We start from the raw sequence: 19,656 nt of genomic DNA, 5'->3' as shown, positions 1-19,656 counted from the left end.
TAAAGCCCAAATTTTACAATTACATTTCTGTCTTGTTTAGAACCCACAAACAACCATAAATAATGAAGGTCTGTAGAATTGGCAGAGTGCCGTAAAAACATTGAGGCAACTGCAGAGAACTCATGTATAAAACAATGACAAGACAAATGGGACTAACAGAAAGAAACTTAAGATATGGAAGGAGAATATGAAAATGTAACATAAAAGTAAAGTGTAAAACTATAGAAGCTTGAACGCTATCATGAGAGAGTGGGAATAAAATAACATATATGAAACTACATGAAAGCTATACTCTGTTACACAGCTGGTGGAAAATAAGGATTGTTAATATATGCAACTGGAGGTTTTTCTCCACATGAATGGAAAAGAGCAGAACAATACAGAATTTTTTAGGGACTCGAAGGGTCTATATTTATGTGTAACTGCCTGAGGCTATGTTCGAAAAAAAAAGAGAAAAGGTGTCTACTTTTTCGATTTCAAAAGGCGCCCTTTATTGCTATGATTTAACTGACTACAGTGTAATGCGTAAAAGTCAATAAAATGACGGACGTCCAACGCATACAGTGTATAAAATGACAGATGTTGTCTGCGCGAACATCAAAATAATGATCATGTCAATTATTTTCGGATAGCTTTTGCAAACAGTGGACATTAGTTGTTTTTTTTGTTTTTTTTTTACCGTCCTTTCTCCGTTTTTACTATTTAATTCAATGGACTTTTCAATTAAAGACACACCCAAAGGCCAATGAGTAAACCCAAACAAGAATAATCTTCCGACCGCAGTCATTGCACTAACGGGCGGCCAGTCCTCAATATAACAGACGTAATTTTGGACTCAAAATGACGGACGTCATTTTAAAAATTATAAACGGACAAGAAAATACCTTATTGAGGTAAAGGCAATATTGCTGTGAGAATAATTCTGATTCGCTGTATGTATTACTATTTCCTTTTATAGCTAAAAATTAAAGGGAACTAATAAAAAAAAAAAAAAACACTGGGGGTTTTGGTGCAAAATGGGCAGCAGTCAGTGGCGTAGCTACCATAGAGGCAGTTGCTATGGGGCCCGTGCAGGAGGGGGGCCCGGGGATGCACAGGGAAGATAACAGTTTCCTGTGTCCTTCTGCTTAACCCCTTATGTACTGCAGTGTATACTGTGGCTTCTAATGGGCCCTTATAGTTAGATACAGTGGACTGACAGAGCAAGCAGCTATTGTCTCTCTGCTCTGCCAGTCACTTTTGTAAACCCCCGGATGAATACTCCGAAACGCTCATCAGGGTGGTGGCGTCCTGAGGGGTGTGATTGACAAATATTCGTAGGTAAATTGTCTACTCTGTCCCAAGCCTTTGCGGGGTTTTATATAGATAGAAGGGCAAATATGGCCCGGAAGGATAGTGGGATATGCCATAAATTATGTAACCACATGTAGCTTAGAGCACCTTATGCGATCAGGGTCCCAAGTAGTTTACAATTTTGCATTTTGCTTACCATGTAAGAACCTCATAATGATTTGTTGGATGTGATGCCCTGACATATGCACTTTGTGAGGTGGGCAGGTAGCACTATCTTTTTAATGTATGGTTTCTCTTTTTTAATATATGATGTTTTAAAATGTATATAATAAAGATAGATTTGCCACTGAAACTCAGTATTGTGTGGTTGTATTTGATATAAGGTAAACTGAGGTAGAGTTACTATAGTGCATATAATACTGTTACTATTTTAGAATTTTTGTGATTATAGGGTGCATATTGACAAATTGGGTCACTTTTGTAGCTGTTTCTGCCTCTGGTCACAAGAGATTTTAGTTTTTGGCCACATCACCGATCTGTGCACCAAAGCCATAGATACCCTGTAAGTGTAGAGAGGCTAAAGTACAATCTATAACAGTGGCTGTCAATTCCACATTATGGAGACCTCATTTGGGCGTTTGTTTACTCACAGAGTTACACATCACCCAAATACTCCAATAACTAGGGGCAAATTGTTGTTGCCATTATTTTATTCAGTTGCAAATTGCTAGCAGGTAAAAACCATGGTGAAAATCTACACCAGCTCCTGAGCTGCGGGAGTAAATCTGGCGTGGGGCAGGAATTCTCCTTTATAGCAGAATATCAGCAATGCTAGTGATGCTGCAAACCATACTTACAGGCATTAGTATGCAGCTGGTGGAATGTGATTGGCCTGGCACCCCAGCATCCTGATACTATTAGTAGTACCATACCGACCAAGAGACACACAGTGCCACAGAAGCTGAGACTCTGCGGCTAAGTAAGTTACAAAGAGGATGTATTTGTTTGTCCCTTCTTCTCCATCATAATTTCTTTCCCCCCTGCTTGGGATGGCCCTGTTGTCAACATTCCGTGAAACATGTTAAGCCAGTGACTGGAGTATAGTGTTGCATAAGATGAAGCTCCTTTAGCAACGGGGTTAAATCTTAACTGTATTTTGGCACAAAGCTTTAGTAAAATAGAGAGAAATCAGAATGATGGCAGGTAATAGTGGCACGCTGACAGATAAAAGCCTAGGTCCTATGATTAGCCGGGGGTAACACTTAGGGTAATATTACACAGAATATTACACGATAATTGGCCCTATCCGGCCGAATATCGCTCCTTGTGATAAACACAGCGATCAGCCGATCGTTGTCATCGGCTGATCGTTGATCTAGGTTCTGACCTATAATTGTCGGCCACCTACTGCACACCGCTACGTGTAATAGCATTGCGTGGCCGGCGGTTGACGATTTGCTAAATAAATACATTACCTATCCACGGTCCAGGGCTCCTCTTCTCCCCGGGTCCCACGCTCTGCAGCTTCAGAGCAGCCTGTCTTAGCTGATAGGCCGCTCAGCCAATCACAGGCCGGACCGCCATGGCCAGTGATTGGCTGAAGCTGCAGCGCACAGGACTCTGAGAGAAGCGGACCACGAGAGAAGCCCAGGACCCGGGATAGGTAATGTATGCTAATGTATGCTAGTTCAGCAAGGGCTGCAAGAACATTGGTAACAATGTCCATGCTGCCCTTGTTAAACGATTATCTGGCCATGTAGTAGGCCCAGTAAACGAGTGCCGATCTAGCAGATCGGTGCTCGTTTACTGTTATTATCGGGCCCCCATCGGCCCAGGTAATACTACCCTAACAAGGATAAAGATTATGGATTTCATTACAATGGCTGTACAGGTATAGGTTCTGATTAATGGACATCATAATAGTTAACAGTTTTGGAAGCAAATCTATTATGAATTAAGTTTTATGTTTTTATCAGTATGATATGTAACACGATCAATACTTAGTTTTACATTTCCATATCTGAAAAGATCATTGACGCTGCAGTGAGAATTATTGTAGACTTGGGCTGACACCATGAAGGAAAATGAGGATTTCGGAAGACAGTTGAAAGAGGTTGAAAGAAAATGATGAATGATACCGATATAATATATGGGAGAGGCAGCATTTTCATGCTGTTTTGCAGATCTGCTGGCTCCCTGCAGATAGGATAGCGATCTCTCTGAATCATTCTGCCTTAGGCAAATCTGGAGTGCAGCAAATAAACTGCAGAACACAGTAACACATAGCTCCTTCCATTTGGCTGCCCCAAAGCCTCCAGCAAGTCCATGGAGTAATTATAAATGCTCCTGGTTAGATGAGATGCATCTGAACAGCCTGGAGTCTAAGCATTGTAGCATTACACCTCAGTTGGCTCATAATTGCAGCTTTTTAGATGTATTTGTAAAAGTTTATGCCAGGTTATGATGAGAGATATAGATAATTCATGAATTAATTAATGTAACCGTGATAATCCCTATGTCAGGAGTCTATCATGTCCATGGATTTAACATTTTCTAACAGCAAATTGGAGATAGTCTGAAGGTCGTAAACCTATATGACAAGTAATGCATGAAATATATAAACATATTTGTACTTTCCTATAGCATTTTTGCATTTACCTGCTACAATATTAATATATACTTCTTTACAAATCCAAAAATCCTATTGGAAAAATGGGGGGCCTGCAGGTTTGATTCAAACTCAAACATTATCCATATTAAACTTGCCCAAGATTAACCATAACATAATGCCATCCCTTTATGATTGGTAAAGACTCTGGACATATAGGATCTCCAATTATTGTAAAATTGTATAGGATACAGTCCTAGGGGGAAATTTATTAAAAGGCAAAAATGCCTTTTTAGGCGCAGATGGATCGGTTTAAAAATATTCGCATCAGGCCCATCTGCGCCTCCTGCAGCAGTGGGGCGGAGAGAGGGCGTTACAGGGGGTGTAGCCTCTGCTTGCACCGCATTTATCATTTTTCGGGGGGGGAAGCCGAATGATAGTGAAATTTACGCCAGCTCTGGGCTGGCATAGGTTTCAATTAATTCTCACGAAAGGGCTCCGTGCGCACAGGATTTATGTAGAAGCAGTGTGCCTGCTACATAAATCCTCTGAGCGCTGGAGCTGCAGGGACATTTGCAAGCCCGGCATAAAAAACTGACTTAATAAATGTTCCCCCAGTGTAGCTCTACATCCTATTGGGTTTGCTACTCAGTGGCCCTTCTGACTACCCAGCTGTGCGCTGAACTACAGTTGACTCAATTCTACTGAATAAGACAATGCTGCAGTTCCATACACAGCCAGAAACCCAACTGAACCCACTTTATACACAGAGTTAACTGCAGTTGACTACTACTGAAATAACTTTGGTCCCAGCTGTTAGCCCCTTGGATGTCACAGTCAAAAGTGTCAATGGCATATAGGCAGTCCCCAATCTCCTTTTAGCTACCCCTCCAGAGAATTATTAATGCAACTGGGTCATGAACTAATGGGCTAAAGTATGTCTTTTAAAAAAAAAAGTTAAAAATAAAAATTTACAAATATAAAAAAGCACCCTCATTTTTTTTTTTTTTTAACTGTTAAGAAATAATATTGATTTCACACAGGGAATGCTGCCTGAGTAAAGAATACTTCATGCACGAACATTGCAAAGTACATGTACCCCAAAACAAAGCACAACAAAACTATAAATTTGGTATCATTGTGTTCTAACCTCAGATTGTGTATAGTATTACATTTTGCTGTATTCACTTTAATGAAACCGAGGGACAAGAGTGACATAGTGCGATCTGGGTGGCCCTTCATTGGTAAAGACTAAACATGAGCACAACTTGAGCATGCTCAAGTCCATCCAAAGAGCCATCCAAGACAAATACTTTTTAATATGAGTAATTTAACAGAAGAGTATATATAATTATTAGAGATGAGCAAGTAGTGAAATATTTGACTTTCGAGAATTCAAATCGAGTAGGCACCGATATTCGACTATTCGAACAAATATTCAATCCCATTATAGTCTATGGGAAAAAAATCTCGGCACTTGGAAATCCAAATTCGACCACTTGGAAGTCCCCCATGAAACCTCCCTAAATGATGCCAACACCTCCGGAATGACACTGTGACATCAGGAGGAGCATGCCTGCGTGCACCCAACACCCCAAAATCGCAGTATAATGCCACTCTCCGCAGTTGCGAATTACAAATATTTGCGAACACTTTACGAATGTTTACGGCAATGTTCACACATTTCCTTCGTATTTTTTGCGCAGTGTTACATACATGATTCCAATGTGCGTCCGTAGAGCGTCATGTGATACGCGCGTATCACGCATTACGCTGTAAGAACGCTAGGCCACAGCAGAGCAGAGATTGGCACACTGGGTATCACATGCCTTTTACTGGGCAACTTTCACACTTGGTATCACTTGCCGTTTACTGGGTAACTGGCGCACTAGGTATCACGTGCCTTTAACTGGACAACTGCCACACTGGGTATCACGTGCCTTTCACTGGGTAACTGGCACAATAGGTATCACTTGCTTTAAAAACAGGGTAACTGGCACAATAGGTATAACGTTAACGTGCCCTTAGTGGGCTAAACCAGGGACACTATAAGTCAATTGTACACACAGGATACTGGAATGAATACAGCTGCTGCTGCAATCTATTTCTTAGCACTGAGAAGTGCTTTGGATGCAGAGATGACTTTTTCGCTGGATATTAGCCCTGAAGAGGACTTTTGGGTTCAGTAGTAAGCCTGCCTAACCAAACGCTATTAAAACCTCTCTCTCCCTGCTCGAGGAACTCTTCCTGACTAGGTTGAAAGCAAATCTGCAGTCTAGAGGCAGGAGGCTTGTATTTAAGATTCGAGATCATGTGGTTCAGCCATCCAATGAGGGTACACGCAGTTTTCGTGCTGCGTGCGTACTTCCTCATGGCCTCCATTTGATGGGAGGGCTTTTGAATGTTTGCCGCGTATTCGACACACTACTCGATTGTATTCGAATCTTTCGAATACCGCAATATTCGATCGAATATCTACACGATTGAATCGTATTCGCTCCTCTCTAATAATTCTACATCACTTTTCTATCATTTAAGCTCCTGTTTTATTGTATCCATTGTATGAACTAACCAAATAACACTGTTTTTACACTAAGATAAAACATGTGAAAACAATGATAAAGAGCTAGTTTGCCGTAGTAAAAGGCCTACTCAATATACATTATTAAAGCACTGGACAGAATGCCATTATTGCTTCAGTACATATGACAAATAGAAAGACTTAAATAAAGTAGTTTACTTGTTCATTTGTCAGCTCATATATTATGCATGTTCGATTTTCTCAGCAGGGCCTGCAAACTGTGGGAGAAGTTCAAGAATTCAATAAAATTAGCTTAGAATCGTTAGCTGTAAATTAGACATTCATTTAGGCTAATTCTGTTATCAATGTTGGTCTGCTTCCCCTTGGCATGGTTTTGTCAGAGCTCGTTTGATAAATTCATTTTATTTCCTGGGAGATACAAAATGTCTAAAAAATTCATTTTTGGAGTTAAATGCCAGCTCCACAGACTCTTATACTAAAGATACAAAATACTCATTTCGAAAGCTGAGAGGAAGCTAATGAATCCCTAGTGAAATAATATCTTTTGTTCAAGGGTGGTGCAATTAAAATGTAGCTTTTTTCTTACTTTCATCACTTCCCTCTGCATAGATTATTGAAAGTTCTCATTTTTCCCCCCTTATACTGATGTCTTTAATTTGAAATGCAAAAGAACATTTTGATGCCAAGTGATTTTCAAATTATAGGAATGTGGAAAATAGTCTTGAATATTAATTTTAGGTGATGGAAACAATAGGTCAAATGGGGATATTTCGAGGGTTTCTGTTATGTGTATTTTTCTTTATATTCTTTAATTTCTAACTTTATGAAGAAGTTGTGTCAATCACATTTTTCCTTTAAATGGGTTAAAGGGGTTTTACAGGAAAAACAAATTGATGTACTATCCACATGATAGCTCAGATCGGCAGGTTGCCGACACCCCTGACCATCAGCTTTTTAGCACCCTACACAGTGAATGGGGCCGGAAGCAATTAGCTCAGTTCACTGTGTGGCATTGGTGACACGTAACCACAGCTCAGCTGCAATACCCAGGTGTGGCCACTACACAGTGAAAGGAGACATCCACTTCCGGGCCCATCCACTTTGTAGTGCAGGTGCTAAACAGTTTATTGGGTTCTAAACAGCTGGTGACCTGTGGATAACTCATCAGTATGTTTTAACCCCTTTAATATTAAGGATACTAATACTAAGGATTGGTTGGGTGGACCCTCCCACTTCCGCTTTGACAAGAGCACAGGCAGCGAGGGGACAATGGGGAAGCGAGCGCAGAGCTAACAGGTTGGCCCTCACTTCCCCCTAAAAAATTGCCTTTATTCTCATCTCCAAGATTTTTATCATGCTGCACTAGATATTTGGCATGTGATACCTTGAAAAATCAGACTAATTCCCTGGAGGATTCTTGGAACTTGACACCTTCATTCAACAGTATCCCTCACGCTCCTTGCACTCTGTTCTACGTGCTACCCACCTCCCCTACACCTTCTTTAACTTTTCACATATAACCCCTATAACCATAGTAATAGTCAGTAACAAAGATGATTTATTTTCCTTTTGTAACCTACCTTTTCTATGTAATTTAGGTAATAAAAAACCCTGATGTTTCTCATGTCAGTAGAAAAATAGACTCAGCAAAATATCTGTGCATAATGTATTAACAGTATGGCCACTCCATCCATGGATTTGATTGCACTTCAAAGATATTTTTTATGCCAGACGTTATCAAGGTTCATCCTTTCTCAGCAGCTGTACACACAAAATGAGAGGCAAAATTGCAATGCCTACAATAAATTTTAATCACTTTCCTTACATTTGCCTCGCCTGCATTTTTTCCTAATAAATTGTGATATATTTTAGTGTAAGGGAAGAAAAGAACAAAAAGCAAATTTACAAGGAATTTAAATCTAAAGTATGAAAATAAAAATCAGTGGCACAAATATGTTAATTTAGTTCTACACATTTTATTTATCCAAAATGCAGTAAAAAAAAAAAAAAAAAACTTACTATGACAGTAGTCATGTACAGATGAGATAAGTCGTGCACAGATGAAGGCTGAGTTTGTGATTTGTCAAAACTCAATGCAAGGCCACCAGCGGCTATCCATGTCTTTATATAGGACAAAAGATGTACTTACTGAGTAACTTTAATCCTATCTGAAGATGATACCCAATAGAAAATGACCAATTCATCTTTGCTGAATGTGTTCCTTGTGGATATAATTTGATATTGTGCTGGTATTAAAACATACCTGCTATTTCAGGCCATTATATAACTTATATCCACTCTGCATGTTCCAGCTCTTATTTTCCATTCTCCCTGAGCTAGACAATGGAACCCAGACTTTTATACACTGCACACACACAAAAAACAATCCTGCACCTCATACACCATATACAAAGTAGCAGAAAGGACATTATACTGTAGAGAGGTAGTGAACAGTGTAAAATAGTTAGACTGTATAGTCTCCTTACAGTCTCTCTGTGTCTCTATCTGACTCATTTCTCCTGCTGACCTGTGAATTATTGATTTATGCAATGTTTGTTTTAACAATAGTTAGGGTTTAGGGAAGAAAAAGAGTGCTGCACCTCACACCTGTGGCTGATACTAGCACCTCTCGGCTGCATAAAAAACATCAGAATTCTGTATGTGAATTGATCAAGCCACACTGCCCCATGTACCGCGTGCAGGTATCTGATACACATGGGTCCCTACACTAAGTCCACATTGTGCCAGTCAGCGACCACCACCCCCGCAGGCGCGCACAGTCAGGGAAGGGAGGCCATGGAACGGCCCTGCAACCCCCATGCCACAGGACCAGACCCAGAAATGCCACACCAAAACCCAGCCAGCACCACCGGCGGAGGAAGCTGCCCCCAAACAGCACAAGTCTGGATAAGGTATTGCACTCACCATAGCTATCAAGGATAGAATGGGACAGACAGGAGAGATTAAAACCATGAGCACTCAGGTGTCTCCTGCTAATTGCGGTCATGTGGGTCTCACCAGGAGGAGTGCAAAACACGGAGAAAAGAGAGAAACAAAATACGGTTCAGGGAAGAAAAAGAGTGCTGCACCTCACACCTATGGCTGATACTAGTAACTCTCGGCTGCATAAAAAACATCAGAATTCTGTATGTGAATTGATCAAGCCACACTGCCCCATGTACCGCGTGCAGGTATCTGATACACATGGGTCCCTACACTAAGTCCACATTGTGCCAGTCAGCGACCACCACCCCCGCAGGCGTGCACGCGGTACATGGGACAGTGTGGCTTGATCAATTCACATACAGAATTCTGATGTTTTTTATGCAGCCGAGAGGTACTAGTATCATCCATAGGTGTGAGGTGCAGCACTCTTTTTCTTCCCTGAACCGTATTTTGTTTCTCTCTTTTCTCCGTGTTTTGCACTCCCCCTGGTGAGACCCACATGACCGCAATTAGCAGGAGACACCTGAGTGCTCATGGTTTTAATCCCTCCTGTCTGTCCCATTCTATCTTTGATAGCTATGGTGAGTGCAATACCTTATCCAGACTTGTGCTGTTTGGGGGCAGCTTCCTCCGCCGGTGGTGCTGGCTGGGTTTTGGTGTGGCATTTTTGGGTCTGGTCCTGTGGCATGGGGGTTACAGGGCCGTTCCATGGCCTCCGTTCCCTGACTGTGCACGCCTGCGGGGGTGGTGGTCGCTGACTGGCACAGTGTGGACTTAGTGTAGGGACCCATGTGTATCAGATACCTGCACGCGGTACATGGGGCAGTGTGGCTTGATCAATTCACATACAGAATTCTAATGTTTTTTATGCAGCCGAGAGGTACTAGTATCATCCATAGGTGTGAGGTGCAGCACTCTTTTTCTTAACCTGAACCGTATTAACAATAGTTAGGTTTTCTAAGAATAAAATAATTAATTGTATAATGAAATGTTGTGCAACTAAAGGGAATCTGTCAGCATCTGGACCCTCCCTGAGATGCTGACAGTGTGCTGTAGCTGGCAATCCCCTTGTAAGCATGTTGCCTTTTGGTAATTTGTCTGTGCAGTGAATTATGCACAATCTCAGGTCTCCTATTGTATTGAAGAGGTAAAAAGGAGTTTTTTGTGCAACACTCTGGCACACCTCACCACTCCTTCCTCCTCCCTCTTTTCCTCCTCCCAAATGTGTTGGAGCTTTGGTCTAACGGTTAATCATCTGTCTAGAGCCCACCAGCAGGTCTTTCTTTGGTTTGAATCCTCTGATGGAAATGAAATAAAAGTCTTTATTTTTTCTTTTTTATCATTATTGTATCATTTTTAAAATTGCAAAGAATTCCCAATAAAGTCCAAATAATTTTTAAAATGACTTTTTTTAATACAATGATGAGAAATATCAAAATATATATTTTTTTCTCATTATTGTATTTAAAAAAATGACTACTTTGGACCTTATTGGGAATTCTTTGCGCTTTTTAAAATGATAAAATAATGAGAAAGAAATATATATTTTTTATTTCCATCAGAGAATTCGAACCAAACAAAGACCTGTTGGTGGGCTCCAGACAGATGATATACCCCTAGACCACAGCTCCAACACAAGCCAGGGGATTCAACTACCGTATATCTGATTGCATATTAGCCCTCTGTTGGCAGATACTGACTGACAGCTGAGCAAGCAGGAGGCCAGGCAGAATTGATTATTCATGAAGGAGAAGGAAGGAGTGGTGAGGTGTGCCAGAGTGCGGCACAACTCCTCTTTGACTCGTCATTACAGTAGGAGACCCGAGAGTGTGCATAATCCACTGCATGGATAAATTGCCAAAAGCCAACATGCTTACTAGGGGACTGCCAACTACAGAACACTGTCAGTGCCTCAGGTAGGGCCTGGGTGCTGACAGATTCCCTTTAAAAATGTAAGCATGCTGTCAACGGAAATGAGTGGGGTATATTATCAGACCCTGAATGTGTACAAGAATGTTTCTGTTCACAGCAGAGACTACAAAACTGCTGGGAAAACAATTCCAGTCATTGACATATCAGCCATGATTGACACATTACAAACACCTATGACTGGTATAGACACTTTAACATTATTTCCAGCATGGCCATGTAAGAAGTTACAACTGTTGTAGCTGAGAATGTGGCCATATGTTCTTAGATAAATGTAATACAGTGTACTGAACACACGGATACCTTTTGTCAAAAGGTTTGAAGTGCTTGGGTACCCATTCATTGCATTGCTATGATTGATACCACGGAGAGCTCTTGTGTAGTGATGTTCTACTCATACCTATCTAGTGTTTACTTGTGAGGAATTGTACATCTTACATCATCTATTTAAGCTTGTGGAATGAATGATTTTGTCTTATTTCTTATAGGTCTTCAAGAGGGAGGTAAAATCCAAGGAACCTGTTATCATGAGTGCTCTTGATACTGTGCGTATATTTCTAGCAGATCATCCCTTTGACAGACTGGAGAAACTGTACCATGAGCCAAGAGGTAATTGAATTGGACACAGCCTTGTAATTACATATTGATGAATGGATCATGGTGTCTTAGAATTTCATGATTTTTCTCAATCCCTATCTCTTTAAATGTAACGTGATGGCTTAAAAAAAAACTCCAGATACATACATAAGTATGTGGCTCATCTCCTTAAACTGAATTTGCTGTCTGACAGCCTATGTGTGTTTATCATTTTAATGTCTGTTTTAGGTCACAACCTAAAATGAACTGGTATTGTCCACATGCAATGCATGAAAAATAAGAGTATTGACCTTTGCTCCAAATAGTTGCCCCTCAAAAGCCCTCTTCTCCCTCTGTACTGTTATATGGAGTTGAAGATTTACTGAGACAGAGCTAGAGCTGAAATTTATTGCCCATCCTTTCCTCAAAGGCAGTATATATTTCATTTTCAGCTTTAGTGAACGTCCTTTCAGGTTAAAATAAGTCTTCCATTAGAATCTCTATTTTTTAATAACTTCTGAATATGAGAAATTATCTTTCTGACATGCAGAGAAATATAGACAAAGCCATTGTTTTAAATATGATTTTCCTGAAAGTGTACTCAACCTTAACTGCCTGTCTGTAATATACGATATCACTGTAACCCTGCTTTGTGTCTGCTAATGTATGGCATACTTGTCTTCATTTTAAAATCATTGTCAAGGTGGCCTGAGAGAAATTAACTGTGCCAGCAGGGTGCCCCAATAAACAGCGCCAGCAAAGTGCCCTACTCGCAAAAGTGACAAAGTGCCTTAATTAGGAGTGCCAACTAAGCGCACCCTAATAAACACCATAAACTTTAACTTCTATAACTAAAAGCTTGTAAGTAACATTTTTGTTGAGGTTACACATTTTAGCATCACTCTAATGCCTTCACTGGCAGCACCTACATGTTTCTTGCTCTTCCTCTAAATTCCGAACTGACCAGTTAAAGAAGAAGCCTTTGTACAGAATTCTGAGTAGTAAATGTTATATAATAAATAATGTTAAATCAGAAGGGGAGGTGATATACTACATATATTTTTTAAATATATTTTTATTACTTTTTCCACACACACAGAATTTCACATAAAATTTTGTATAACAACATATGAGGTATAAAGTGCAGCAACATGCTGCCGTTAAACAACTTGGCGTCACACAACAGATGAAATACTGTGTATGTTCGTAGTAATACTGACATTGACAATTATCTGTACATTTGTACCTGCTGGGTCACCAAGTTGTATGTCATTTCCACAGTTATTTTATCTCATCCCATGTCTTCATATACATATAAAACCAACAACATAGACCCTCCAAAACTAGTCCCCAAACTATCCCTCCCCCCCTCCCCGTATCCTGCAAGAGAGACCCTCACCCCATCAAGTAAGCACATCAACGCTGTCAGAAGAGTAGTCCTGGACGTAACATTCAGGATCAGACCTGCAGCCTGCCCAGAGAACCAGCCAGCGCCTTCTTCACATACCACTCTGTTTGCTTAAATATATATACCACTTGTTTAATATCTTGGGACGTGAGAAAAGCACAAATAAAAGAATTCCATTTTTAAAAAAATGATTTAGTCAGTTTTTCCTTTTGCAGATCAGTTTTCAATTGGTCCATTTTCAGATAGTATTTGACCTGTGTCAGTACCTCGGACACGGTAGGCATATCAAATGTCAACCATTTTGCCAACAAGCACCTCTTAGCCACTAAGATGAAGATGTGTGTTAATTTGGACATTGGCTGATTCTCTGGGGAGACATGTAAAATGTAATTTTATTTTTTTTTTGCCTGTTTTCTGTATGTAATACAGTGCTTTAAAATCGTCCACTAGGTGTCTCACTTACTGGAAAACTGCAGTGGATGCTCTAAGACTAAGAGACCAAATGCAGGAAGTGGCCCAATGAAGATGAATGCTGATTGACTAGCAGCTGTGCACACCCCTGTACACTGCTGCAGCTGAGGAATCTAAGTGATCTAAGGGCTGCCCAGCAGCTCAGAGGGAAATACAGAAGCATGAGCAGCAAAATAAGGCAATAAATGGGCTGCCAGAGCTGCAATATTAAAATCTAAACTGACAGCATACACAAAGCAAGCATTTAAGGAGATGTCTGATGGATTATAAAATACTGCAGTCAGCAGGGGGAAAATTGCAAGTACATTATAAGTATTAACTTACTTCTCTCCATGTCCGCGGTGAGCTCCTGCCGGGATCTCTGGAGCTAACACGTCACAACCCGGCTGATGGACTGGCCGCTTAGCCAGACAGTGACTCGGGCGGGACGTTGCTCCAGTTACTGATTGGCTGAGCAGCCAGTCCGTCAGCCGGGACAGGCATTTTACCTCGAGTCATGAGGTCACCACTACTTGGGTTCATAGTGGGCAAGGGGAAAGGTAAGGTAGTACTTGTAATCAATTTCCCCCCCCCCCCCCCCCCACTGCTCCTGCTGGCATGTCATGGCAGGTAAACTTTTTTTTTTTTTCGCAATAGCACCCAGCATTTAATCTTTATTTTTAACACAGGTGGGCAGTATTATTACTCCAAACCAAACAGACTGTTGATGCAATTTGCACCTGAAAATTGGTACACATATTGTGCACCACATTTATTATGTGTTTTAGATGCTCCTTCTGCCTCATCTGACAAAGGGGAGGGGCTATGCTGAAAGGGGCTTAACTTTATAAAAGGGTGGGGCTGAAAATGAATAAAATTGCCGCCTGAAATTCTAGCGTAAATTACACCAATTAATAGCATGGGCCACTTGATAAATCTACCATATGCTAAGTCTGTCTAGTTTACACTGTCATAGAATTAAGTAAATTTGCCCCAAAATGTCCTCACGGAAGAGAAACAAAACTACATCCTTCATATCCACATCTCTATAGCTGCCTTGTATTTTATTTTGTTCAGACTATGTATAAAAACAGCATGCAGCAATCTGTCAAGTCGTTTTCAGTGCCTCTTCATAGATTTGTACAGACTAGAAATGGTAAAGCCTGCTCACATAGTTATGCCAACAAGATGTAATTAATTGTTGACACCAATGATCTCCAGAAAAAAAAAAGACGTAAATGTGCAACACAGTGTTGGCAGGTGTTTAACAGCAATATGCCAGTATCTCGGAACGTTCTCTAGCATATGTTCAGAAACTTTGTGACTTCATGCAATATGAATTGCTTCACACGGTGATTACCACCCATCCATTATGTATCCATTATGTCACAAACAATAATTAACAACATGCCAGTCTGCTGTACCCGTGTGTGGTCTGTGGCTAACAAAATTAAATATAATTTATAGTGCTCTATAATAATGGGTTAGAATTCCTCAACAGGGGTCAAATATCTGCATAATATTATTATAGTGAAATTATAGTTGATCAACAGATTTCTTTTGGATTGAAACAGAAAACAGTTTAAAAACTTTGTTTTTTTGAAAAAAGGAAACACAGTAGAAGAATTTTCTTTAGAAATGCGTGATTATAGAAGACATAGAACATTTGTAGAAGCAACTGAAAGTCAACCACCAATTGATTCACATGTTATATATATTTTTTTAATGATCTTTGTAAAAGTTAAAGGAGTATTCCTCTTTTATTAGAGGTGGGGGACTAACTTCAGAGACCCCTATGGATCCTGATAATGAAGGTATCGTAGCATTTACAATCATTTCTTGTACAGCTACATGTTGCCATCTGCTGTTCCCCGACATAATGGGTGGGCAAGTGCTACTGTGCAGGGCAAATCAGTGAGGAAGCAGCAATGTTCATTGAACTTTTTTTTTGCAGGATCAGTGGACGACCCAGGGGTCAGACCCCCACCAGTCATAAAGTGATGGAATATTGTAGAAATATCCCAACACTTTATAAGATAGGAATAACCATTTAATTTGATTGATTCAGATGAGTACTTAAAATGAGTAGTAGGTCAAAGTTGTTTTTTTTATCATCCAAAAAGACATTTTTACATTTTAGAATATCATGGCTGGTATGTGGAACCTTTCATCTTTTTTTCCTCTTTATGCAGACCTTTTGATACAGACTATGTGAAATATCTGTTAAATTCGTTTTTGCTTGGTGAAGATATATGGTCGGACATGTACTGTTAAATGGTAAATGTAGATTACTTTTCATCCTAACAAAAAAGTTTCATTTTCCAGAACATCACATAGAAGAACAGTCCAAGAATGTCAGCAGGATCCTGCAGAAGCAAGTTGATGATGTTAGAACGGAGTGGGACAAGTTGAATGTGTGTTCAGTTGAGTGGCAGAAAAAATTAGATGATGCACTTGAGAGACTCCAGGAACTCCAGGATGCAATGGATGAACTGGACCATAAACTACGTCAAGCTGAGGCCATGAAAGGGTCCTGGCAGCCAGTGGGAGATTTGCTGATTGACTCGCTACAAGATCATATAGGAAAAATCAAGGTTAGTTCTAACGAAAGCTCATTACAGCAAATTTATATTGCAGGATATAATTTACTAAAAAGTAAGGAGATATTTTAAACATCTATATTATTTAAAATAAATAAAAAATATATATATATATATTTATATATATGAAGTCATTTTTATGTTGAACAAATGCTTTACAAATTTGTGATATCTTTTTTTTATTATTTTACTACCTATATTATAAAATAATCCTGAAATATTGCAGGATTGAATCAAATAGTTTTTATTGAACATTTTTTTCTTTCAATCAAATAGTTTTTATTGAACATTTTTTAATTTTACAATGAAACAATTCATTCCTCTCCCTCACACACACACCCTCAACCTATCCCCCCTTCACCCCCATAGAACACCATGTCCTTTATTGGCACATTAAGGCTAACATTGTATACAAATATGGCACAAGTAGGACATAGAAATGAATTCCCAACCAGAGAAAATAAAAAACTTACCCTGACAGGCAGGAGGTCCAACTCACATGTAGCATTTATACATACATTCAAACATACATTCATACAAACACTGGGAAATACACCTTAAGTAAATGTCTTGCAAATATTGCAGTTTTCATTTTGGCCAATACTCTGAAACCTACACTGAGGCTCCTGTTCTGTACAGTTCACCTCCCAGCAGTGCCCTCCTTATCGACATAGACAGGGACACAGTGAAAGGAGTACTGTATATGGATAACCGATGCAAACACAGTAATTGTTTCTTATAAATCAGTCCTCTAAACCCACAGAGCATGCTTAGAAATGCCATATAAAGAATAAGGCCTAGAGATGTTCATTGTTTTCTATATCCACGATGCTTGCCTCTACATAATCCCATGCGCACCGAGGTCCCATGTGTGCGCACACAGTGAAACCTATGCCAATCCCTTCCCCTGTTATGCCCCCTCCTGCCCCTCTGGTGCAAGCAGGGAAGAGGGGCCCTAAGTAAGTAATTTATAAGTGTGTGTGAATAAATTTGTTCGCATCTGGACCCTCTGAGCCAGATAATGACATTTTTGCCAGTTCATAAATGTCCCCCTAAGACGTTTATTCAATATGTACGCAGAAAAAAAAGCTAAAGTTTTGTGTTTTAGTGAACCAGTTCAGAATTAAGAATTTTACTGTTAAAGGGCTCACCCCACAAAAAAAATTATGTTTCATTAACAAACATAATAATATGCTTTGCATTTACAATACTGATACAGTGAAGTAATGACATGTACATACGTAGTATGGCTCCATTTGGTGTTCAAAGTGCATAGAAGTGTGTATGTCCACCCGTTCAGCTAAGAGTATGCATTTCAGGATTTTTGCTATGACAATAACTTCTTTAAAAATAGCTCCTTTAAAGGGTTATCCAGCACTAGAAAAACATGGCGAATTTCTTCAAGCATGACTCTTGTCTTCTGTTGTAAGGGGTTTTTGCAGCTCAGTTCTATTTAAACGAATTTAAGTTAATTGCAAACCACACCTGAACTGAACACAAGAGTAGTGTTGGGAAAAAAAATCCAAATTTTTCTTATGCTGGATAACCCCTTTAGGGTGCCTTCACACCTACCGTATCGCAGTAGAAAATCCGCTGCGGATCCGCAGCAGATCCGCAGCGGATTTAACTAAATGAATGAACACAGCATTAAATCCGCACTTACAAATCTGCTGCGGATCCGCAGCGGATTTGACAGTGCGTATTTAATGCTGTGTTCATTCATTTAGTTAAATGTGCTTGCTGCGGATCCGCAGCAGATTTTCTACTGCGATACGGTAGGTGTGAAGGTACCCTTAAGGTGTCTTATGCATTGTATTATGTCTTGTGCATGGTGCATGGTATTATGTCTAGTGGTACATTCGCTTTAACAATTCAGGATAAGTGTTTCCTCCCAATGTTTTGGCATGATGTGCATATTTATTTTGTGGTAGGCAGATAATGTCCTTCAAAGGATAAGGATTGTGCATGAAACATTCATATATGTAGAAGGCCATATGTAACAGACAATATTATCTGACATTATATAGTTTTCCACAGAAAAAAAATTAAAAATTGGCCGCACATCTATGGCTCTATTCACACTGCAGGCTGCACGCTGCTCGTGGCTTAAGTACAGACAAAAAAACAGAAGGTGCAGCAGCAACCCACAGGTGCAAGGGCTTACCGTATATATACTCCTCCCAGCGTACACACGGTAAACACCTGCTCTGTAGATATTAAAAAATGAGGATCTTCGCAAACTATTTGATCAAACAGAGTGTACCATTTAAGGCGTCCTCGAGACATGGTCACTACTCTAGCATTTTCACACTAGCAATGGCCTCTCCTGGGCTGAATAAGCCTACAACTGGGCAGATAGGAGCCAAATGATCTCTTTTATAGCACCTTTGGAACATGGGTGGAGTGCAGGCCAACAGGAGGTAGCAACACCCCCCACATTCAAGAGAAAAAAAAGAAAAATTGTCCGCACATCTATGACTCTATTCACACTGCAGGCTGCACGCTGCTTGTGGCTAATATAGTTATGCCAGTGCTTTTCATTTCACATGAGTACCACTGTTCTATCCATCTATTATCCAGTGATGTGGTAACCAAGGGGTGCAAAAGTTGGTCTGCAGTGTAGGGCTAAACAGATGTTGTAGGGTCACAGTTATGTCATGACCTGGGGGGGGGGAGTGCTAAGCAAAATGTCCCTGTTGTCCTGCAATTTTCTGTTTATTTCCATGATGCATTGTGCAGGTGAATGACTGAAAAATACTCAAAACTTTTCTCAAAATATACAGGAAATATCATAGGAGCTATAACATTATATTCACAATACTGAGGCAGTCCTCACTAAAGATGCATAAATGAAAGATGTCCGTAAAGATTTGCCCAAGACTGATTTGGGCATAGCTGGTGCTTGGACTATAACACTTGGTTCCAGATATACAATGATAAGGGCAGCACTAAGTCTTTTAAGCGGTTTTACCTTACTGTGACTAGGGAATAAGGCATGTTCAGTAAATAATCTTACATTTCACAGATACTGGTCATGCATATGTTATCCACAGGACATAAAAGCTAACTGCAGATCAGTAGGCTTTGTCCTAAGGTGGTGGATTACAGATTAACCTGTACTATAGCATAAATGTGTGCAAAGCACAAAGAATACTCTTTTACAGGGATTGGCATCTTTGAGCAATTTAATTTATAAGCATTAACTCTTTATAAAGTATAAGAAATAGAAACATTCTGTAATATAACTAGCACTGGGAAAAGCTGCAATTTACATAATGGGGAATGTAAAAACCCATTTGGTAAA

The 19,656-nt window shown here is 39.9% G+C and overlaps 1 protein-coding gene across 14 annotated transcripts in view; it reads left to right on the top strand.

Moving 5' to 3' along the window:
- DMD (dystrophin) overlaps positions 1–19,656 on the top strand; it is a 1,858,252-nt gene that overhangs the window by 1,442,094 nt on the left and 396,502 nt on the right. For all 14 annotated transcript variants that reach the window (XM_069970999.1, XM_069971008.1, XM_069971005.1 and 11 more), the window contains 2 exons: positions 11,807–11,927; positions 16,078–16,346. In XM_069970999.1, coding sequence (XP_069827100.1) covers positions 11,807–11,927; positions 16,078–16,346 — 390 coding nt within the window. The remainder of the gene's footprint in view (positions 1–11,806; positions 11,928–16,077; positions 16,347–19,656) is intronic.

This window comes from Dendropsophus ebraccatus, chromosome 5 (genome assembly GCF_027789765.1).
Source record: "Dendropsophus ebraccatus isolate aDenEbr1 chromosome 5, aDenEbr1.pat, whole genome shotgun sequence".
In the NCBI taxonomy this organism is placed as follows: Eukaryota; Metazoa; Chordata; class Amphibia; order Anura; family Hylidae; genus Dendropsophus; species Dendropsophus ebraccatus.
This window is presented reverse-complemented; position numbering and strand designations above follow the sequence as displayed.